A 24539-nucleotide genomic window follows, 5' to 3' on the forward strand; every position below is an offset into this window, starting at 1 on the left:
ATAAACTAGCCAGTACTAAATAAAACCATTAAGACTTCACTTAATATACATAAAAAGATTATACATTTTCATATTAAAAGTTAATTTTATAATAAGTGTACTATTTAATGCATATCAATAAAAGCCTTCAAGGTTTCATTTAAAAAAACCTAATAAACTAACATATAAATCTACTTTTAATTAGTAAGTACTGCCTTTTAATTGGAGTAGCACGTACTTAATTAACATAATTATGGGACTGCATGGTTATTGTAAAACTCGATCACGAGTGAAACAGGGGCGGATGTAATAGTAAACTACCGGGGGGAAATGCCCCCTATAACTCGTAGCCCGACAATTGAGTTTACGTACAGTTCTTCTCTCAATAAGCATGAAAGTTCAGTAATTTACCAAAATGCCCCCACATGAAATTTGAGATACCTTCGTTTCCTTAACCAAATGCAAAAGTATATACTCCGTATCAATTTATTTTACGGTATTAATTTAGTTTGTGTCTAAAAGTGGACCTTTTTATGTATATTGTCTCTTGCTAGTATTTTCACAGATGATGACAAATATTTTTGACCACTTTTTTTTACATAATTTCATTCATTAAATTTTTATATTTGTTTAGTGTTATAAGTTTAATCCTTTATGACTTTAATACATATATTTGATGCCTTAAATTCAATTATAAATATATAACTATTATTTATTTGTCTATGTCCCTTTCTCAAATGACTAAAATTAATAAAACTGACTTAAAATCTATCTATATCATTTTGTGAAAAATAAAATTTAAACACTTATCTATATTTAATAAACATAAGCATTTTAGTTACCACCTTAAGTTAAGTTCCGAAGTTATATTTCAAAAATATAAAATGAGTATTCATTTCATGAGTTCATGAAAAATAATATCATGAAGTTCAATTCAAATAGTGTTGATTCAAAACAATACCTATATAATGGGAAATCAATGTGAGGATGACCCATCTAGTTTAACATGATTGTAAATTTCTAAAAGATTTAAGTGTGTTTTTCGTTAACAACTATTTATAGGGGCATTTTCAAAAATTTTTGTTTGGGGCATATAAAATCTCATGACCGAATCTTCTCATAACTTATCGCATTCATGTTACCACCTTTGTCATCGTGCCCCCTGTATATGAAAATCCTACATCCGTCTCTAGAGTGAAAGATAATTAATTTCCTTGAAGATAAAAACAAATATGTTAAATTGATTATAATTAGAAACTTACATATATATATATGAAATACTTCAGTGTCAACTTCATTAGTAATGATCTAAACAATTCTAGAAAAGATATGTACACTTAATTTGTAGAGTAATAAAAAAATTCAATAAGCCCAACACTACAAATAATGTTGCATTTTTTTACACTTTTAATGAGTGTGAACAAATTAAAAAGTTAATTTGTCACGTTTTTATGTGTGTAAATTAAAATATGTAAAACTAAAAGTGAGTAAGAATTTACACACACTGAAAAGTATGTAGAACTAAAAGTTTACACTTTTTAGTGTGGATTTTCATAATTATTTTATAACACCCCATGTGTCCATACTCACTTTCTAGTTAGCGTGAATAAATAGGGTGTTACAAAATAATTATATAAGTCCACACTAAAAAGTGTGAACCTTTAGTTATACACAATAAATTCAACACACTTTTGGTAATACATATTTTTAAACACATAAAAGTGTGACAAAATTTTTAATTTGTTCACACTTACTAAAAGTGTGGATAAATGCAAAATTATTTGTAGTGCAGAAATACCAATGCGGTGGCCACAACGCCGAGTCAATACGTAGACGAATACACCAGCTTCCTTAACCCAAATACTCAACTTTTTATCCATAAGAATGAGGATGATTTGATGTCTTGGTAAACTTTTTGTAGAGTGAAAGGCTTGTTGTTAAAGATTGACTCGTTTCTTGATTTCCGAATACACCAGATAGCCGTTGATAATAACATGCAGCATATATCAACTTTCCGTTCCTTCTCCGTTCCTTCTTGGCATCCTTGTGTTTTTATGTAATTGAAGAAGGCCTTTGGTTGTGGAGGCAAAAATGGGTTTGAGTCCCACACCACGAAGCAATAAAGTGGGTATGATTTTTGCAAAGGAGTAATACATCATCCACGTTAATTATCTTCTGCTTTTAACTAAGTTACATCATGTATTACATATATGAAACAAGAAGAAACATTAAAATGACTTGTGTATTCTACATAGAACATTATGACTAGTTTATAATAGACATGTGCAAATATAAAGTAAAATTAATATAGGAAAGATGGATGAAAAGATATATACCCGACATTGTACAACTTTATCTATAGTTAGTCAAACAAACATGATGGGCATAATATGTGTTATGGGGGATGATTCTTACAAGGATACATTTAAAATTGACGTAAAACTATTTTTTTTAATATATGGATTAAAATTAAAAGTTAAAATTTTTTTTTTTTTAAATTTTGATCATCGATTTTAATCCAATGATTAAAGTTGTTCCAATAACTTCTGAAAACTTTTATGTATTACATATATGAAACAAGAAGAAAAATTAGTATAACACAGGTATTCTCACAAAAAGTCTTAAGTTTGAATCCTATTTTAGATATATTTTGAGGCGACCGCATATATTTAGTTTCCACTTATGGTGGGTCTAGCCGTCTAGGTGAGTTTTGCTCCTCTAGATTTTTGGGTGATATAATGGTTTCTTATCAAGTGATTTAAACTGGTGCTCCTCTAGATTTTTGGGTGATATAATGGTTTCTTATCAAGTGATTTAAACTGGTGCTCCTCTAGATTTTTGGGTGATATAATGGTTTCTTATCAAGTGATTTAAATTGGGTATCTGTTCTACAATCCGGTTAAAACAACGTATATGTTAGACCCCTGTTATTTGAGAGTAATTCACACATTTTATTTAAAAATAACAAAGAACCTAATATGAATAATTACTAGTCGACTTTATTTTATTTTCTTCTGCCAGCAGGACGTGGGTGATCTTGCATGCAATTAGGCCTAATTAATTAAAAAAACGTAGAAATATTTCCAGTTTTCCACTAGATCGATATTGTTGGAAGTAGAGCCTATTATAATCCTGTATTTCTGCCCTGGAGTGAGGAAACCGGATATAAGGAGTTTAAGCGGGATCAGTTTGTAATAATATAATAACTCGACTTACATGGATAGATCCAAGAATTGGATCAGTTTGATGAATTCTTAATTTTTCAGTTGTGGCCGGGCTTCTAGTTAATTTCATCCATCATTTTTTTTTTAACAGCCAAGTATTACACCAATCTCCTAAAAGGCGGAAGCTTCTATTTGTCAAGTCGATCTGCTAATAAGTGCGTACCACACATTGGCTCATCCATCAATGTTTTAGATTGTGATTTGCAAGTATTGAAGCAAACCATGACCTTGGGCTTAGATTTGGGTGTTACATGAATCATTCCAATTAAATTTATTGGCAGATTTGTTTGTTGCTTAGAGTTTTGTTTGTTGATTAGAGTCGAGACAACACTTTGTGAAAAACCATATATAATAGATAGATACTCGTACTAATTAATTAAATATAGTACGCTTGATTATATTAAATGTGTTGGATGATATAGGATTATGGTAGGAAATTAAGATTCGCTTATGATGATCATGATCATTGCTTCTAATTAACACATTTACTTATCTGTACATCTGTGATCTTTTTATCGTTAATTTAGATCCCATCCGAACTTAGTATATATATAGTATGATACGGAGTATATATCCTAGCTTGTACATGTTTTGCCTGGATTCAATCAGGAATACCTGACCGGCCCTTTAGTACGTTGAAATAGTGTGACCCTGGCCTATATATTGATCAGGTCGGTCAAAAATCCGGCCCCATGATAGATAACGAATACCTGCAGGAAAGCATCATTAATTAAGATCGAGTCTGCTTCTGTTAGCTAGCTGAATCAATATATAGAGTACGTACTTTTTTCACCTTCATATCGAAATAGTACGTACTTTTCAAAGCTAGTATAAAAATACTTTACTCTTTTACCCGAATAAAAAACAATAGCGAACGGAAAAGTTCATATATATATATAGGTGGAAATTAAAAGCAATAATTAACAAGCTTAGTAAATTAAATTGAGAAATTTGTAACAGGATCGAGAAGTATGTGCGTAGTCAAAGAATCAAATAAGTTTGATTTGAAGGTTTCTCTAAAAGTTTAATTTATGTACGTTAAAGCTAGAATCATACGAGTATGAAATAGCTAGAAGAATTGACTAAGCTTAGTTTTGCAACTCATCTTGTACTGAAAAAGTCCCATGCAACTATTATTATGGCATATATATATATATGATAATCCATAATAATGTCAATTTCTTGCAAGAAATCTTTTTCTATTTAAAGCAACTTAACTTACAGTATATATATCTATATCTATATGTTGGAGTATATATGTTATTTCTATCAGATTAGACAATTAATTACAAACATTTATCCTTTCACCAAACCTCCCACTTGTAACTAAATATCAAAACATACACGTACGTACAGTAGATTTATATCGAGTAAAAACTTAACATACTCAGCTGATATGTCATCTCCACAACCATTGTCACAGATCCACGGGAGCCTCCAAGAGCTTGTGAAAACAATCAAACTCGATGTCCCCCCTCAACGTTACATTCAAGAACATCGTGAACCCACCTTTGTTTCTACCAGTGCTAATTCGCCCCTGCCGTCTATCCCAGTCATTGACATGAACGATCTTATGAGCATACTAGCAGGATCCGATAATATGGATCATCAACTGCAAAATCTGCGCTATGTATGCCACGAATGGGGGATCTTTCAGGTTAGTACTATACGTTGTCTACTACATATATACTTCTGTTTAATTAGCTCAAACATACGTCTGATATATATAGTTAGTACAGGGTAAGGTTCATGTGAGAACTGTTGACATATGAACATAAGTATAACTTGATAGTTCATATATATGTGAAGGAATATATACACACACACAAATTGATCGAATGACTTTATATAAATATAAATAGTTGGTGAATCATGGAGTTGACAAATTGTTGGTGGAGAAGATGAAAGAGGAGGTGAGAAAGTTTTTCGACATGTCGGTAGAAGAGAAGCTAAGGTACAAGCTGATGGCAGGTGACTATCAAGGGTATGGCCAAACCATACTCCATACTCAGGATCAGAAAGTTGACTGGGCTGATCGCTTCTATATGATCACCAATCCTGTTCACAGGAGAAAATCCAACTTGCTTCCAGACTTCCCTCCACGACTTAGGTACGTCCCCATGCCCTTGATTCTTCTCTCTAAACTAGATCGATATGAAAATTCCAGTAGAGTTATAATATACTGTAACACACTTGTGTGTGTCTAGCTATTAGTTTTTGGTATAAATCAGCTATAGCTAATATAATTGAGGCCGATTGGAATTATCAACGTTGGCCAAATTAAAAACAATACCCACGCTTATTAAAAAAAATGCACTACTTAATCGATTGTTGGCGTTATATAAATTAATAATGTTCAACTATTTATAATAATATATCCAAAGTTAAATGCAGGCGCGACATGCAACTGATCATTAATAATTAAGTATTATTAACACAAAGATCGAGTTTATTAATCAAAGTGTAGCTAATTATTTTAATTAGGTACGTAACTTCTGCCTATCTTAATTATTACGGAGTAATATTTTTTTAATGAAAATTTCAGCAGAGATACCATGGAGAAATACTTGCAAGAAATGCAGAAGCTAGCCATGACGTTGTTCGGGCTAATGGGGCAAGCGGTAGATATTGACAAGAAAGAGATGATAGATGTTTTTGATGATGGGATGCAATCCATAAGGATGACTTACTATCCTCCCTGCCCCCAACCGGATCTGGTGATCGGCCTCACTCCTCACTCTGACGCAGCTGGAATTACCATTCTTCTCCAAGTCAACGACGTCGAGGGCTTGCAAGTTAAGAAAGACGGCGTGTGGATCCCCGTCAGCTTTCTTCCTGATGCTTTGATTGTAAATGTTGGAGACATCCTTGAGGTAATTAATTAGGCATTTTATCCTCTGCGCCTTGAAAATTCAAGATAGATATAATTAATGAAACCTTATTTATTTGCTAGATGGGACCTTCTACATGACCATGAAAACGAAAACAACTATATATATAAAAAATGAATGAGTAAATTATTAATTGTTATATGCTACTATATAAAACGTGGGTGTATTCTTGATTCTTTTATGCTAGATTGGATGATCACCAACTTAATTTATGGTTATGTGTCTTTGTCAATCATATGTTAACTATTATCTATGTGTACTGGAGCATCTATCTGGGGTATAGTTGTTGGTCACTCAAGTATATGTTGTCTCCCATGTTTGACCAAAACACATCAAATGTTTTTTTCCCCATTTGCGTGAACTTTATATCAACTTAATTTGTGTTTTAACTTGAAAAATATATCCTTATTTTTCGCGAGGCTGAACAAAAATTAAGATTTTATGGATGAGATAATTTACTATGGATTAAATTAATACATAAATATATAGTCATGTAGCTGCTTCTCCGCTAAATGTATCGATTCTATGTTTGATAATTTAATGAAAAGTAAACAAGGATACGCCAACTATTAAGGAACAAATTAGTGAATGTTCATGAATGCATGATCTTGTTAGATTTATAATTAGTTAGGGCTAGTTTTATACTTTTGCACAAGCTAGGGATATAGTTAGATTAAGTATGGAGGGATGTTAAATGTAATTTGCTATGCATATATATAAATACCCCTCCACCACCTTTGTAACTTCTTAACCCTTTCATATAATATAATTCCTTTACATAACAAATACCCTTTTTCTCTCATTACACACACTTTCACTTCACACACTATGATTTCGTTATCTAGCATAGTTTTACACTTGTAAACAAATGAATGAGACATAGTAAATTGAAGATCTATCAATCAGGTCGACCCGCATTAAGTAGCGTCGGGTTCGCAAGATAAAAACATCTGACCTTAACCTGATCCAATAAACGTTATAAGTTAAAAAGCTGGATCCAACTTACGTTGACCGGGGTTGACCCGGGTCAACCCAACTAATAATGGGTTAACGGGTCAAACGGGTAACCTTTTGCTCAGGTGGGTTTTAGGTGATTTTAAAAACAAGGTAATTATGCTTACTAATAATATTAAACAAAGTAAAAATTAATAAAGTTCTTATTATTTAATACGAGTAATACTATAACGATTACAATATCTTTTAAATGTATTTCAGAAAAAACCTATATTAGTATGGATGAAAAAAACTTAAAAGTTATTTTAAATCATGACAAATTAAACCATGCTTATTAAAAAAATTAGACAAAGTAAATAATTAATGAACCTACTAATATTTTCTATAATAAAATACTAACTTTATTATTATTTTAAAAAATAATAAATATACTATAACAATCATTATGTTTATAAAATATTAGAAGAAAAAAGATTTATTATTATTGATGAAAAACTTTAAACAGCTATTTTAAAGATATAATTAAAAATATACATTTTATAAAAAGGTTAATAAAAAATGTACCGCGTTGGATGGTCAAAATTATACAATCATAGTCTGTTTTTTTTGGCGGGGTTTTGGGTTGGGTCGAGCATTAAATACGCAAGTAAATTGTTCATATTCATTTGTTTAATTAATATAAACGAGAATTTCGCAATTTGATTAAATTTAGGTTCAAAAAAGTCGTAAATTTCTTTTCAGAATTAGCTAGAGATCGAATCATACATATGCATATTACACGAATCCATTCATCCCGGCCCGTACTACGCTAGTTTGAAACTTAATTTGTAGTAAATATTATTAACGGGGCGGCGGGCTTATTGCAGATCATGAGCAATGGTGTGTACAACAGCATTGAGCACAGGGCAACTGTTAATGAAACAAAAGAAAGGATTTCATTAGCCATGTTTTTCAATCCAAAGCTTGAAGCAGATGTTGGTCCTGCCAAGAGCCTCCTAAGAAACACAGGAGACCCGCCCTTGTATAAAACACTCGTTATGGAACAGTATCTCAAGGATTTCTTCTCGCGCAAGCTCAACGGAAAAACATTTCTCGAGAAAATGAAAATCCGATATGATGAAGTCGGGGATGCTTGATCGAATTTCTACCTACCTTGCTCGTCCAAAATAAATTGTATCGATCGACGTATACATAATATGTATAATAGTTATGTACGTGTTCACCATGCATTTCACCAATAATCATAAAAAAAAATGGAATTCAGTTTGTTTATATATATATATATTTATCCAAAAATAATGTAATGATTTGTGTTATATATCTATCTTACGGATCGATTATTAGAAAAAAAAAACAATAAGAATCTATAGTTCAAAAGATATGGGTCAAACGACAGGAAAGTAATCAGACATGGATTTGAGTTTTAGAGTTATTTGAGCTGGTTAATTAAGTTGAACTGTAAGTAATCTCCGTTCAGCCAACTTTGAGATATAGGTAGTCCTTTTATGAGAGCTTGACTTGGGTATACGTATACTCAGATTCAGGTTTAAGAGGACAGAGTTTATCCCTATATATGTGTGTCTATTGACAATACATATATACGGGATAGCAAATACATTGGAATTGTTACAACATACACTCTGAAATGGCTTCCTCACAACCATTTCTACATGGCCTACTTGGGACTAGCTAGTTTACAAGAGCTAGCAAGAGAATTCAAGCTAAATGATGATGTCCCTTTTCCGTACATTCAAGAATATCGAGAACCTACGTATTCCCCTACAGACTCTACATCTTTGCCCTCCATTCCCGTCATTGACATGAGCGGTTTGAAGAAAATAGGATCCGATATGGATCAAAAGAAATATTTGCACTCCATATGCCATGAATGGGGAATATTCCAGGTATCTTAAAGTAAAGATGTATGCTTTATATAATAAACATGTAAGCTATATATATATATATATATATATATATATAATTTAAGATACCTGGAATATTTAGCATTTACCGGGACATTTTCATAAAGGGTACACTTTTGATATAACATGTATAATTATTCTTATATACATTAACTATAACTTAAGGTTGTATTTAGCATTTACTAGGATATTTTTAAGACGAGAATATATATATATCCACCATAGAAAAAGAAAAAAAAAATCCACAAAGTATATATGTAAACATTACAAATCACATTTTATTTTATATGTGAAATGTTAATATTTGTTGAGAATATAGTATGGCGTATGTATAGTGAAAGAGGAATATTTGTGGGGCTAATAGGTTTTAAAGGTACCATACTTCTTGACTTTTACTATGTAAGATATCATCCCTAAAAACCTCCTAATGTAACCCAAGTGTATGCAAACGCGATCTAATATGGGTATCAAAACCACTATATGGTTTTGTTTGACCGGTATTGTGCGTGTTTTCGCTTGACTATTGACTTTGACTGCCATGTCAGCCACGAAAAATAAATAATAGTTATAATATAATAATATCAATATATACACACAGTGGTACTTATATATCGATACATATATACAATTCTGCTCCAGAAGATCTATCAAACTGAATACAACCAAACCTTATTCAATTTATTTCCCCCATGTACAAAGCAACTTCTCATATTTCATCATCTTCTTCAAATCAATTCTTTGAACAGATTATCACATCCTATGATATCATGTGATAATTATCACATCCTTTTTCTTTTCACTCATTCTTTGAAATATGATGGAAAAACACAATTTTTTTCCATCAAAATTCTGTAATTAAATTAACTAATAAATTAACGTTTGTGTAACATCCGCAAATTTAGATCATTTGACTTTGTACGTAATTTGACTAATGAATTTAATTGACTAGTTATATGATAACGGGTCAACCCTTGGACTTAACCCTTGCTCATGACCCATCTAAAACAACCCAACCTTATTCCTCCAAATCTTGCACCCATCTCCACCCATCCATTCATTTCATCTCTTCCATTTATCTCTCTAACCAAATGCACACACACGAACACACATTTCTCTCTCTCTAAAATCTTATCAACATTAAATGTTATTCGGGTTACATTAGTGATAGAAACATTATCTCCACAATCATTTGAACAACATATCAAATTTTGGGATTTAAAAGTGCAAGGAAACTCTCTTTTTGGGTCAAAAACAGATTCAACACTTTGAGGAAGATTTTGGTAAGTAAAACTTGTCCCAAATTGATCATATATTATTTAAAATCATATTTTTAGTCAAATTTGAGTAATCTTGGGTCATATTGCAAGTCAAATTCAAAATGGGTCAAAACTAGGGTTCTTGACTTTCCAAATTGGGGCAAAACCGATTTGTAGGGTTTAAAGATGTTATGAATCAAAATTAAGTTGTGGGTTGTGTTTATTTACATGAAATTGTGCTTACAAATGCTTGAGAACCTCTGTTAGATTGGCCTAAAAGAAATTAGAACTGTAATTAGGGTTTGTCAAAAAGTCAAAATGGGTAATGGGTAATTGAACTCGAATTCGATCTTGTTAAACAATTTGGTGTTCGGGTTATCTTTGGGGATGCTTAATCAAGAGAAGCCCTATGAAAGATTGGATTGAAATCAACTAAAATGCTTGAATTAAACAGTTTAGGGTTAGAGTTTATATTATGGCTGATTTTGACACTTTTGGTCAACTGATCTCTGCCCAACCCTGACCCACCGTAAAATACGCCCATGAAACTGTAAGATACGGTGCTCTACATTTGCTTTACGCCCCTAGAGGTCTGTTTACGATGAAATCGAATCTCCAAACGCCAAAACAAGCGATTTCAGGCCACTGTAAATTACGATGGCAGACACCGTAGGTTACGCCACCACCTGATCAACCACCGTAGCTTACGCCACCCTCTGTCGTCCCTTACCCCCATACAAACCTCAACCACCGTACATTACGCTGCTTTGGGGTGTAGTGTACGCCTCTCTCCATTATTTGATTTCCTGAAACATTTTCTAGCCTTACTTTCGTAACCCTTGGGATATCTCAAGCTTTCAAACAACTTTGACTCGACTTCTCTAGTGACCTAATCGAGTCTCAAGGAGTGTTCAAGGTCGCGGGTACAAATAGTAACAGTGATAAGAAAATGGTTACGTTTTGGTACATATCGATTCACATATAATCATAATAATGACTTTTAAACACAAAACGACTTTTAGATTACTTTAATTCGTCCTAAGCTAATTCTGAACTTCTCAAATGATATATATGTATACGAGCTTGGGATGTCGTATAAAGTCATGAGTGATATCAAAACCTAATTAGGGTTGTAACATAAATTATATATATGCGTACAAGAATGGCCTTGAACACGAGTCGACTTGTGGAAGACATTAAATCATTACAAACAACTTCTTGACTCCCTAAATGACTTTGTTGAGTCCCGAGAACCTGTCAAATGACTTGAGTCACCATTAAAAACACGAGTTAAGGTTTTGACTTGATTATTAATATGTATATGTACATATATTATAGGTCGTGGGCACGTGGAGATCATTGAACGATTGTAACTCCATCTTATCTCATTCTTAGCTTGCTTTTCCCGATCAGGTGAAATCTGTAGCTCCCTACTCAATAGAGATTCCGGCTGAAAAGTGTACATATATGTGCTTGTTGCTTGTTTGGTTGATTTGACTGATGGCTTATTGATTGTTTGATTGATTGTTGTTTGATGGATGGTTTTGATTGATTGTTGGATGGTTTACGCATATAATTGTGATATTGTGATTATTTAGGATAGTCGTATATACATGGAGGTCGGTTATGCCTTCAAAGGATTTTAGATGTGTTGGGAAGGCTTCGGGTGACCCTATACATAAGCATCTAGAACTTGATGAAAGTAAAATCCTCCGAAGTGTATGTACGTGTTGCTAGTGGAGATGGATGGACTTGTGATTGGTTGATGTACTTCCAAGTGTTTTTACGCTTGAGAACATGCTTTCGTACTTATTGATTGGTTGATGTACTTCCAAGTGTTTTTACACTTGAGAACATGATTTCGTACTTATTGATTGTTGACGTACTACCAAGTGTCTTACACTTGAGAACATGCTTATGTATTTATTGGATGGTTGATAAGATGGACTTGTTGATTGATATGGACGAGGGCGGTGAGACATGAGTGTGGCAATGATTGGTTAACCAAAGCGCGCATCTGCCAAGTGCACTGTCGGCCTACTCTCCCTTGTGGAATTCCCCGGGGTAGGATGCGACACACCCCCATTGTTGTTGGGAAGTCGGTGTAGGACGGGGGGCAACCGTATGAGACGGTTCTTATGTTTATTATCGTTATCCTTGTTATGGTGTGTTGTTGTTGATATTTTGGCGAGCTCGAGCTTTGTTGATGGAACCTTGTTAATCGATGTTGTTGTAAGTCGTATTTGTTCATTATACACTTTCTAACTATCTTGTGTAGTTACATGTATGATTACTTGTGTGTGATGAGGTTTGCTATGAGCCAACTTATATGACGTATTATGGTTGTATAAGGGCTACATGTAAGTTGTTACTTGCCTTTATCTTATTCATATTGTGACTTGGATGGTTCCTTGTGAACCATTACTACGAAGTCACCAACCTAGTGTTGACTTTGTTCAGTACACTTTTCAGGTAATCAAGTGAATCCAAGACGTGTTTGTTGATTGTTGCTTTTGCTTGGGCTTGGACTTACGTGGATCCGTAATTCATTCGCCCTTTTATAGTTTCATGTTTCTTATGTATATTGTACCTTGAATGTTTGATGTTGGGTTCACCAAATCCCTTTTATGTCATATAGTTCATGTTCTACGATAATTCCATTCATACGCTATATCTTTTCAGTGATATTCTGAGCCGTGTTACAGTTTGCCATGAACCAAATGTATAAATATTTTCTGTGTCATAGCTAGTGGAAATACTTTAAACAGAAAGATACCCGTACCTACAGCTTGAAAACTTAATTATGACACACATATATAATTAGATAATGCATTTTTAAATTTCATAAACAAATCATTGCAGTTTTTGCTAATAAGTGAATATACGTACATGCACCTACAATAGCATATTTGTTGTATTTTTGTGTCGTTAGATTCTTCTAATAATTGTCAATCAAAGTTTTCAATCTATCGATCTATTCAATAATTAAAAGGATTATATATATAGGTTAGAAACGTACTTGTTTAAAAGCTGCTTGTCTTGTATATATACCCCAAAATATATTAAAGAAGAAACCTAACCTCTATCTATCAAATGTCTTTTGACATCACTCTCCACTTGTTGCATAAACTAGCTTAATTTGTAAACTACATATTTATAGTATAATCTGATCGATTAAAATGGCCTTATACTCGCAACAATTATTACATCTGGGCCGTGAAGAAAGTGTTCAAGAGCTCGCAAAAGAACATAACCTCATCACTGTTCCTCATCACTATGTTCAAGATCATAGAGAACCCACCTTCGTTTCAAACGATTTGTCTTCACTACTGTTGCCCTCTATACCCGTCATCGACATGAATGATTTGATCATAGCGGAAGGATCACATACTGCGGATCTTAAAATGAAAAACCTGCGTTCTGTATGCCACGAATGGGGGATCTTTCAGGTTAAGTAATTAGCTAGCTAGCTAGTTCAAAAATCTATATATGATCGATGGTTTTCAAATAATTGTATTAATTATAGGTACGTGAACATATATATACTTCGTAATAATTTGAATTACATATCTATTTTGTAGTTGGTAAATCATGGTATAGACAAATCATAGGTGGAGAAAATGAAAAAAGAGATTGCGGAATTTTACAAGATGCCGGTGGAGGAGAAGCTGAGGTCCAAGTTGAAGGGAAGTGACGAGTACGAAGGGTATGGCCAAACCATACTCCATGCTCAACAACAGAAAATAGACTGGGCCGATCGCTTTTATATGATCACAAATCCTCTTCATAGGAGAAAACCTAACTTACTTCCACACTTGCCTCCATTACTAAGGTATCTCTATCTATCTATCTATCTATCGCATACAAATTCAAGCTAGATCAATGGTCTCATAAGTATTTTTAGACTCAGACCTAATTATATATATATCAACCTTGTAAGATTTTAACAAAAAAAAAAAAAAGCAAAATTTATGTATCACTGAAAATTGAAGTTGTGGTATTCAATTCGAAGCCCCAAGCAGGAAGAACATATATACGTACATCGATCGCTATCATAATAACCACATGATTCAGAACTCGGTGTACCATAGTTAAACTTAATTAGTAATAACAAGAGAAATGATGTTCAATCAATTTTTGTGCGGCTAAAGTAGTAGAATCTAAGATTTTATTAAAACTAGCTCTAGCTAGGTTGATCGCCATATGAGTATTTTAACATGGTTAACTTGGTTTACGATTAAAGGGCATTTTTTATCTCTAATTGTAAACCATATATATATATATATATATATGGACTATATTAATTAAGTTCCTGTACTATATATCTCAGAATGAAAAGAATTAATGACCTTAATTTCCAACAGAGATGCACTTGAAAAATACTTGCAACAACTGCAAAACCTTGGAATGACTTTGCTCGGTTTAGTTGGGGAAGCAGTAGATATCAAAAGGGAAGAAATGTTGCAAGTTTTTGAAGATGGAATGCAATCAGTGAGGATGACATACTATCCGCCTTGCCCACAACCGGATTTGGTCGTCGGTCTTACCCCTCACTCGGATGCAGCTGGAATTACAATTCTTCTTCAAGTCAATAATGTTCAAGGTTTAGAAGTTAAGAAAGATGGCCGATGGATCCCTGTCAATGTCCTTTCAGATGCATTTGTCGTGAATATTGGCGATATCCTTGAGGTTTTTCTTTCTTCTTTTTTTTTTTTTTTTTCATTCCAAACAGGTACTCTTTAATTATATATTTGCGTCATTTTAATTAATTGGAACAAACTAACATGAATAAGATTTCATATATTCATGTTTATTCGGCTCATATACATCCCTATTCATTATACAAAATGATCGAATTGGATTGTCAAAAGTTAAAAAGGATAAATCAACCATGCATTATTTTATTCGAGAGTAAGTACCGGCGCGATGCGGCGGTGAGATGGTGGGATAATAAGTCATAAAATGTGATAGCCAAAGGCCTTAACCGTACGGGTTCCGCCCTCAGATTTAAAAATTTGTTGAAAGTATATCGAATGACATCTCTAATGAAAGAGCATGAAATTTTAAAAACACCCATATAATTTTTATAATTTATCGATGTACGGTTTGTGAGATAAAAGATTTTGAATGAATTGGAAGAGTAAATGATTTATGAAGGAGAGAGAAAAAAGATGATTGGTTGAAATTTGTAGAGAAAGAAATGGTGTTTGATAATATAGAATTGATAGAAGGGACATTTTGAAGAAGTAAATATTGAAACTCAAAATTTTAGACAGAGGAAATCTGTTTTATAATATAGTATAGCTATCAATTTTGAAACGTGGGTATTGTATATAGATAAAGGTTTTTATATCTAATATATCATATGATTATGATTATATATATGAATGAAAATGACAATATTTAGGTTAATTTCTATTTGAAAACCAGTTGAATATCATCATCAATTATTGGAGATCTATCTCGATGATGGTTGTCATTTCGTGGTCATAGAAAACACATTATCGATATACTAATATTTAAATCTTTACCATCTTTTAGTAGTTTTTAATTGTCATATATGAGACCGACAACAATTCGAGACTCGGATGTTTTTATCATAATTTGACTACTTATGCATATAAGATTTTATCCGATACTTTCTGGTAATATATTTGGAACGATCAGCTGTTCTACGTACATAGTGATCGCTTTACGGGCAGTGATGGAGACAAGGGGGGGCTGGGGGGTGCCAAGCCTCCCCCAATAGGCATAGATGCGACTGATTTTTTGTTGTTGAGTTGTAGATTTATCAAGTTTTATATGATTTAGCCACCTTCAATGAGTAAATTATGAAAATTAATTAGATCTGTTGTAGAAAAAAATGGTGAAAATAGGAATAAAAAAACGCAGGGGAAGATGACTATTGTACATAAAATAAAGGTGATTTGGATTGGATTGTAGGGTGTGTGGGTCCGGTTAACTTCTGCAGCACATATTTGATAGTTTCTTTATTTTGGTTTTTATTTTACAACTTTTAACTTTTCAAAAACTTAATACAACCCTTTCATGTTTAAGTTTTCGTATATAGTTAAAGATTATATTATAAGTTGAAGCTATAAATAATTAAATATGTTTCCTTGTTAGCGATGTTAGGAAAATATTTTTCATCCCGGCCCCTGTCAACCAGAAATCCTGGCTCCGCCCCTGTTTACGGGTATATATATGAATGATGCAGATACTAAGCAATGGTGTTTACAACAGCATAGAGCATAGAGCACTTGTGAATGCCACGAAAGAGAGGATGTCCTTGGCTATGTTTTTCAATCCGAAATTGGAAGCAGATGTTGGACCCTCAAAGAGCCTCTTAAGGAACACTGCAAACCCGCCGTTGTATAAAACACTCGTGATGGAACAGTATCTCAAAGACTTCTTCTCACGTAAGCTCGACGGAAAGACATTTCTCGAGAAAATGAAGATCAAAAATGAAGGAGGTAATGAAACCTAATTGCTATATATATAAATCTTTGGACTATCACGTACGTATTGATTCAAGAAAAGATATGATAAATTTTTAGATATAAGCGTACTCTAGTAATTTCAAGCTACTGTATTATATTATTTGTACTGGTTTAGAAAAATAAATAGGGTATAGTAATACGATATATTAAGTTAATTGGTCATGTTTGTTTACTATGTTTCATTATCATCAATCATCATCATGTGTATACTAAAGCCTAAAGGTATGCCGTATTTTGGCTACAATTAACTATTTAACTAGCAACGAAAATTAGTGGTGTTAGTCACTAATGATATTTGTTACTGACCAAAATAAATAATTACGAGTATGTAGTTTGTTGGGTTACATATTAGCTATAGACGTATAGTAACTAAAAATAATGGACAATGTTAACTATAGATGCTAGCATCTCAATCTACAGTTTAAAAGATCGATTCATATATCTGATGCACATGGATATAAGATGGATGCATAAAACAAAAGGTATGATTTTTCTAGTTTTGACGGATTAATGTGTTGTTTCAACACTTATATAATGATAATTAAGAATAAAAACCATCTTGCTCAAACAAATTAAGTAGAAGCAAACGTGCGCGCAAGAGAAATTTGAAACCAAACGGTCTATGAATTTTGTCAAGTGTGTCGAATGAGATACTTAAAACAAGACCAAGACGTAAATTAATTATGAGCACGTAAGGCACACCTCACGTTGTGTATTTATTTTTGGCACCTCTGTCAAGTTTCTTAGCATCCTCCTGAGATTTGATATACAATATGATGAGTCGAAATCAACTGACCTCCAGACTAATTAGTTACACGGATCAATACTTGAAAAATGACAGATATATACTTACATGAAAAATGAAACCTATGCTGTCGTTGTAGTCAAGAAATTGTACCCATTGTCTCCCAATACTCATCTGTTAAGAAGGCGAGCGAGAACAACATCTTAATCGTATGCACAGTAGTCCAAACCATATATAATGTTGCCTTGGCAATTCAACAAAACCCATGGTTCATAATATAAGCCAATTACAATATGTCAAAAAGAATTCAATCGGATCTTTTGAAGTGTAGTATACCTGAGAAGCCTCATTGGCGGCATTCTTGGTCCATAGGGCTATTTTTTCCTGCCTTGATCTGACATTCACAACGGCCCCACATATCTCGTCTCCGTGATCAAACTGTTCTCCGATCATTGCTAGCAACTTTCGAATTAGAGAAGAGGTTAGAGCTAGTAGTATTGGATATATATAATTAATTGAGACTAGCAATGAGAGTAGATCACCGATATACACAAATTACCGTATACAGCCAACATGTGTCGGATTTGGACTTGGGGAAGGTCATAGTCCACTTTCCACCAGAAGCACAAACAGGGTCCTCCCACTTAGGTTCAATTCCATTTTTAAAACAGTGGAGGTCTGCTCCTGCAACTAACCTGCTCGGTCGATGTATATTGTTGTATAGGCTGCAATTTTATAATTAGAAAAACTTATGAAACCTTATACCACAGTTCAATTAATGGCATTCCGAAAACAAAAGTCAGGCTAGCTATCTATATCTATACTCCCTTATAATTCTTTTTCCATCTTTTAACTTTCAGCTTTTGAAATACCTAAATTACCTTTATCCTTTGCTAACTAATTTTATATGTCCACCTAATATACCTATAATACCCTTTTACATTACCTCCATCAAATCAAATACTTTTACATTAATAAACACATCATTAGGTTATCGCCACCGGCACCACCCGTCGTCACCGCCGCCACTATTTACCCCTGTCGCCATATTGCGCGGTTAACCTTCTATATATATAAAAGTGTTTCTGTTTTTTTATATCTTTATTTTATATATATATATATATATTTCGCTACATTGGAGATCAAATAAATGCTTTTTGAATTGGTTCCTTATTGGAGGGTAAATGTTAAATATCTACATGTATGTAATCATGGAAATTAATTGGAAATGATGAGAATTTATATATTCATAAAATGATAGAAAAAAGACCTCCAGAAATCTTCAACGGTGGAGAAAGTGTATATAGGACGGATGGAATTACCCCAAGCCACCTGCTTAGACTTGGCAGATGGATTGTCGAACCAGAATGTCCATGAATGCTCAAGCGGATGTCGTTTGATGTCTTTAATGGGTCTCGCTAACCTCTCTCCTCCTCCTTCGTTCCACCGTTGCTCTTCTTCTCTATCAGATCCAACACCTGATTTTTCTACCTCTTTTTCCACCATCACTCTCTTACCCTCCCTATTTTTCACTCTTTCTATAGGGAAATATTATAAAAGAATTCTGTTTATAAATTCGGATTCTGTTAGCTTATTGACTCTGTCACATCGCCTTAAATTTAGAGCTTCTTATGCCCACTTCACACTCGACCAAGCCCATTTGGGATTATTCTTTTTAAATCTTTAATTCAAATTATAGTTTTATACGAACACTTGATTTTATGTTTTATTAAGGGGACTGACTGTCTAGCTTTTCAAATCAAAATCGGAAATTCAAAACCGACAAAACAAAAACCGAGCTAGTCTACCGTTATCAGACTTTTTAACTCGATATATATAGACTAATTATTATTACTCATCGGCACATTGTTGTTCCAAATTGTATTTTTGTACTTCTAGCCTTAAGTTACAACCATAGTTGTATACTTCAAATCTTGAAAATACAACTCTCCAACATTTGTTTTCGTATTCCAAATAGTTGTATAAATCAGATATATCACAATTAGTTGTATAACCCAAAACAATTTACGTTATAATAACCCAGATTAATAAGATTAGATATCATAACAAAACCAGAAAACAATATCCGCATTACGTAAGTAAACCATATTTTTGAGCACACAAAGAGATGATCAGCTTATGTATCAAGAGAAGTCCTGAAACTGCATCTCTAGGATTATTGTTAATGAACCAACAAGTCACCATGTGTAATCATCACCAGCTAGCGCAGCAACATTCCATATCAGATAGTTGTGAAAGATGCACCGAAATATAAACTTGTAAATTCAGAGGCACTCCAATGTGATGAAATTCTATGACTTAATTTAGCTCTCTTAGTTATATACATTTACTCAGTTCAGCATACAATAAAACATTACCAGAACCATCATGTCATCCGGGAGAAAAAAAAAAGTTCATTTACACTTCAGATTCCCACGACAAGTATGACATTTATACTGATTCGGTTCACAACAATAGAAAAATCTACCAACTGCAGCGGTTTCTGTCATAAGATCTCACCATCTTCTAGCTCTTCAAAGATATCACCATCCTCATCCTCAATGTACTCATATCCATTATAGTACTCATCCTTTAAACGCAGCCCAAGTTGCTCCAGAGGGTTTGCAATCCCAGAATATTGGCATAGTTTCTCAAGCTCCCCCAGAAATAACAAGTTGTCATCTATGACAACTGTTCTTTTCATCTAAAAAACAGAAAAGAGCAATATATAAGTATAAATACGCTGTGAAAGTTGGGTTTAGACAGAGTAGAGGGTGAAACTAAACCTTCTCTACTCTTTCTCTTTCTCTGTCACGCCTCATTTGCAACTCAGACTTTGCGCTCTCAAGAATGGCTTCTTTTGCAGCTCTAGCAGCTCTGATTCGAGATTCAATAATTGATTTTTCTGTACACAGCCGTACAATTGGTTGGTACATCAGTATGAGGTATTTCTTAACTAAAGGGTGTTTTTAAATTATTAACACATATTTCCTCAGCAAGAAAAACTCAAATAACTTTCACCAACATCAGCTAAAAACAGATTATTATAATTTCACCTTCAAGTTTCTGTCTTCCTGTAACCTCCGCCATCCGTTGTGTTCTAACATAATCGTCCTTGCCCTGCAAAAAACAGAACACTCGTATCAGGCCATATGAATACAGAAAAGCACAATCCACATACAAGCATAAGTTTGAGTAATATACCTTAAACATACTTGTGCCCAAAGAGCCTTTTACCACTCTTTTCAACTCTAATAAGGTACTATCATCAAACGTAGCAAAAACACTCTCGATCTTCTCTGTCCTCAAGGGAATTAAACCATGTTTCCTTAGAAAACCACGCAGCACTCCACTCAATTCCCCTCTCAATGCTACTAAAAGCTCCTCCTTAAGCCTCAACTTCTCTTTACCGGATATTGAAGGTGTCACCTCAGGGCGTGTTGTAATCTTGAATGTATCTTCAAGTTTCTTTGCTTTAACAGCTTCACTAAGACCTGGTCGTTTAACACTTTTGGTTTCTGAGGTCTTGGCTGGTGTTTTGGTGCAAATTTTGCTCGAGTCTATGGAGTTAGACTTTGATCTGCTCGGTTCTGCAACGCTTATGCTTTCTAAGGTCTTGGCTGGCGTTTTGTTGCAGATTTTGCTCATGTCTTGAGGATTAACTTTAGATTTGCCCTGTTCAAGAACGTTTCTTCTTTCTGAAATCTTAAACAGTGTTTTATTGATAACTCTGCTCGCGTCTAGAGGACTGTTTTTTAATTTGGCGGGTTCTGCAACGCTTTTGTTCGCTTTAGTCAACTTCGCCTCAAACAATCTCCACCTTCTTTCAAAAAGAAGGTTCAGCTCCTTTGCCATCGAATGAACATAATTCTCAGGAGGATTATATTTCATTGCATTGGCAAATGTGAGTCTGACATCAACAGCAAATGCTTCTGTAAAAGAATAGATATCTTCCACCAACTTCTTTTGTATCGTCCCTAGATCCATAGGATGCGAAATAATATTAAAATAATCAGGAATGCCCAACTCGACAGGATCCACGGGCTGATTGAAAACATATCCAAATTCATGGGTCATCAATGTTTTCAGAATCTTCCCACACTCCTGCTTAACACCAAGATCCATCCTCCGCTTTTTAAGATGTGGACCCTCCAAGATTTCAGGCGGTTCTTGCCTTTTCCTGGACCCTGGTAACAACATCTTCACCATATCTCTGCTACTCTACACACCACACTTTTCAGTGTGCTAAGAAAGCAGCATAAAATACACTGAGAGAAAAAGAAAAAAAAATGAAATTAAGATAAGTAAAGGTAGTAGACCAAAACAAGAGCAACCAGAGGTATAGAAAACAAGGGCGTAATTAATAAGACAAAAATATAATTACACAGAACAAATAAGCCTGCAATCAATCTGACATTAACTTTGCCAAAATCTACCAACATAGCGAAGGATGACATTGTAAGTATTCTAGGTAATAACCTTACCTACAATAACTACTCTCTAACTTTTCAGGTAAAACCTAATTGTAAAATATATTTACATTGTTCATAACCACACCAAAATTATCAAAACCCTAACTGAAGAATCGGAACCAATAAGGCCTAATTACCAAAAGAGAAAATAAAGTAAATCAACTGAAATACGAAACATTAACCCTAAAACCGAAGATATACCAATTATGATTCGCTTTTCGTTAACCCTAACTGGAAAATTCAGAATCGATAGAATTCATATAAACGTTATTTGCTACCGACACAATTACTTTAGACAACTCGCTGTTCATAAAACCCTAACAACAAGATACTCAAAACAAAGCGGGTGGGGTACCTAAGTTGCAAAATCGATATAAACCCTAATCGGTGAATCAGATTTGATACAATTACAAAACGAACCATAAAAATCAGAGCATTTACCTTTTACGATAAACCCTAGTTGCAAAACCCATAAACGATTAACCCTAATTTGAAATCAATCGTTCACAGAATATATATATATATGTATATATACATATACATATACATATACATATATATATGTATATGTATACATACACACAATCAATCAATTAATTAAAACCATAATGAAATAGATAGATACAATTGGAAACCCTAATCGAATAAACAAAACATTAAGAATAACGAATTTGTAACTATAATAAGCAATTAATATTTGATTACTACATAATAATATTCGTAAGGTTTAAAGTAATGGAAGATTTTACCTGAATGTGGCCGCGACTTTGGATTTTTTTTTGGTCAGGGTTAAAAGTGGATACAGAGTAATGAGCGTTTTATATGTATGGTTTTCGGTGTTTAAATAAGGGGGTGTTTGGGCCCGGGTTTTTTAAGTCATCCGAAGCACACATATTACTAACTTTTAGTAGGTATAATATTACCAAATACCAAACATGTTTTTTGATTGATGTATAGTACCATAAATTTATAGAATGTTTAACGGTATATATGGTTAAAAGTTAGTATTTGGATTTCCTATCTATTCTTTTAGAACTATATTTTCTCTTTAAAAATCATAAATAATCACCTTTTTAGCAAACATTTTTTTCTAATTATTTGTATTGTTAAAACCTAATAATTTAATGATCACTTTCAAAATGAATTCCAACCCCTCTAAACTTTACATAAATTGTTCTAAACTATTTACCAAGTTACTATTAATTTATCCTTGTATGTTTGTTCCAAAGAAAATAATAAGTATTTTTGATCAATTGGGTGAATTGGTTGAATTTTATATCATTTTAAAGTAATAAGGTATTCATCAAACAATTTTTATAAAACACTTTAGTCAATGTAGAACGATTTATGAAACTTGGATTAAGAAACCTAGACTTCCAATAAATAATTCCTTACTTTGACAGATACATAGTAAAAAAAAAAAAGCAACAAACAAGGTACTATAGCCTGAGTTTGAGAAAAACGGGCTTCCAATGATAAATTCAGACATAGTTCGTGTTAAAAAAAAACAAATTATCGTTGCATATTTCGAGTTTTCCAAACAAAACTACTCTGATTATTTAATATGCGCGATAAGTCAGTAATGGTAAGTGGTAACGATGGCGGGTAGTAGTAGTGACGGCATAGAGGGGTGGTGTGAACGAAGTCGACTGGTTATGGGGAGACGGTGGCAATGGCGATAGCCGATAGGTGGTGGCGTCGGTGGTGTAGTTATATTAATGTTTGAGGGATATAATTTGTAAATATATTTATTAAAAATGTTATTATAGATATATAAGATAAAAATATTAAATTAGTTGATAAATGATCTAGGACAGTTTGAGTAGTTGTAAAGAGTATAGATAGATATAAAAAAGATAGTAAGATATACTTGTAAATATATTTCATTAATTTTGAAATTTAAATCAATTAATTTAGAAATAAAAAGAAAAGATAGTAGTAAAGAAATGGAAAATTCCATAAAAGGGTAACCTATTTACATAAAATTCCTATTAAAGGCAACCTATTTTGTTTTCGTCTATTTAAATAATCCTATTTTCAAAAAATTCCTAATAAAGGGTATATATATATATATATATGAATCGGTCAAAGTCAAGTGCCACGTCATCAAAACTGATGACGTGACATCGGTGACGTGGCACTTAACGAGCTCCGTCTGTCAAAAACTAACGATATACCCTTTATTAGGAATTTTTTGAAAATAGGATTTTTTAAATAGACGAAAACAAAATAGGTTGTCTTTAATAGGAATTTCATGTAAATAGGTTATCTTTTTTCGGAATAAACCCAGTAAAGAAACGGGTGTCATCTTTCTAAATAAGAACGAACCAGAAAATAAAGGGGGAAAAATAACTCTGATTATGTAAATTCTATATGTAAAACCTAGAGTTTTGTTAACCACGTTCGTTATTTTAATTATTTTCTACAAATCTACAATCATATCAAATTAATCAGAAAGAAACAACGCATACAACCAAAAACAAACACTAGAAAGAAAATAATTAGATTAAATTAAAGATTTAAAAGGTTCATTAACTAAGTACCTAATTAAGGTTGAGGTTTTTTTCTAGAACGGCTTCATAATTTACTTATACTC

At 33.2% G+C, this 24539-nt stretch overlaps 3 protein-coding genes and 1 pseudogene across 3 annotated transcripts; 2 read left to right on the top strand and 2 right to left on the bottom strand.

Annotated features, from left to right (window-relative positions):
- Positions 1–4599: 4599 nt before the first annotated feature.
- LOC122590482 (protein SRG1-like) lies at positions 4600–8205 on the top strand. The gene is made up of 4 exons (XM_043762685.1): positions 4600–4860; positions 5066–5313; positions 5752–6076; positions 7915–8205. The coding sequence occupies exons 1-4, from the start codon at positions 4600–4602 to the stop codon at positions 8182–8184; spliced, it is 1104 nt and encodes a 367-aa protein (XP_043618620.1). The 3' UTR covers positions 8185–8205.
- Positions 8206–13405: 5200 nt separating this feature from the next.
- Positions 13406–16713, top strand: LOC122592215 (annotated as a pseudogene).
- A 609-nt stretch (positions 16714–17322) lies between these two features.
- Positions 17323–18977, bottom strand: LOC122592216 (eukaryotic translation initiation factor 4E-1-like). Its single transcript, XM_043764412.1, has 5 exons — positions 18742–18977; positions 18031–18196; positions 17808–17933; positions 17580–17645; positions 17323–17480 (listed from the first exon to the last, which is right to left on the bottom strand). Exons 1-5 carry the CDS (start codon positions 18975–18977, stop codon positions 17430–17432), a joined length of 645 nt encoding a protein of 214 aa, XP_043620347.1. The 3' UTR covers positions 17323–17429.
- A 794-nt stretch (positions 18978–19771) lies between these two features.
- On the bottom strand, positions 19772–22772 carry LOC122592850 (transcription factor GTE12). The gene is made up of 5 exons (XM_043765167.1): positions 22693–22772; positions 20676–21739; positions 20528–20591; positions 20258–20376; positions 19772–20175 (listed from the first exon to the last, which is right to left on the bottom strand). Exons 2-5 carry the CDS (start codon positions 21678–21680, stop codon positions 19978–19980), a joined length of 1386 nt encoding a protein of 461 aa, XP_043621102.1. The 5' UTR covers positions 21681–21739; positions 22693–22772; the 3' UTR covers positions 19772–19977.
- Between the last annotated feature and the right edge of the window lie 1767 nt (positions 22773–24539).

The sequence above is a fragment of the Erigeron canadensis genome, chromosome 3, assembly GCF_010389155.1.
Source record: "Erigeron canadensis isolate Cc75 chromosome 3, C_canadensis_v1, whole genome shotgun sequence".
NCBI lineage: Eukaryota > Viridiplantae > Streptophyta > Magnoliopsida > Asterales > Asteraceae > Erigeron > Erigeron canadensis.

Bases quoted from the DNA above. Each gene is read 5' to 3' on its own strand.
- LOC122590482 (XM_043762685.1), top strand. From the start codon at position 4,600: ATGTCATCTCCACAACCATTGTCACAGATCCACGGGAGCCTCCAAGAG. The intron at 4,861-5,065 runs GTTAGTACTATA...AAATATAAATAG, and splicing joins ACGAATGGGGGATCTTTCAG to TTGGTGAATCATGGAGTTGA. The intron at 5,314-5,751 runs GTACGTCCCCAT...AAATTTCAGCAG, and splicing joins GACTTCCCTCCACGACTTAG to AGATACCATGGAGAAATACT.
- LOC122592216 (XM_043764412.1), bottom strand. From the start codon at position 18,977: ATGGTGGAAAAAGAGGTAGAAAAATCAGGTGTTGGATCTGATAGAGAA. The intron at 17,934-18,030 runs GTAATTTGTGTA...CTAATTCGAAAG, and splicing joins ACACATGTTGGCTGTATACG to TTGCTAGCAATGATCGGAGA. The intron at 17,481-17,579 runs GTAAGTATATAT...ATCAAATCTCAG, and splicing joins GCATAGGTTTCATTTTTCAT to GAGGATGCTAAGAAACTTGA.
- LOC122592850 (XM_043765167.1), bottom strand. From the start codon at position 21,680: ATGGTGAAGATGTTGTTACCAGGGTCCAGGAAAAGGCAAGAACCGCCT. The intron at 20,592-20,675 runs GTATATTACTCA...TGTTTTTTGCAG, and splicing joins TGGGCACAAGTATGTTTAAG to GGCAAGGACGATTATGTTAG. The intron at 20,377-20,527 runs GTGAAATTATAA...GGCTGTGTACAG, and splicing joins AGGAAGACAGAAACTTGAAG to AAAAATCAATTATTGAATCT.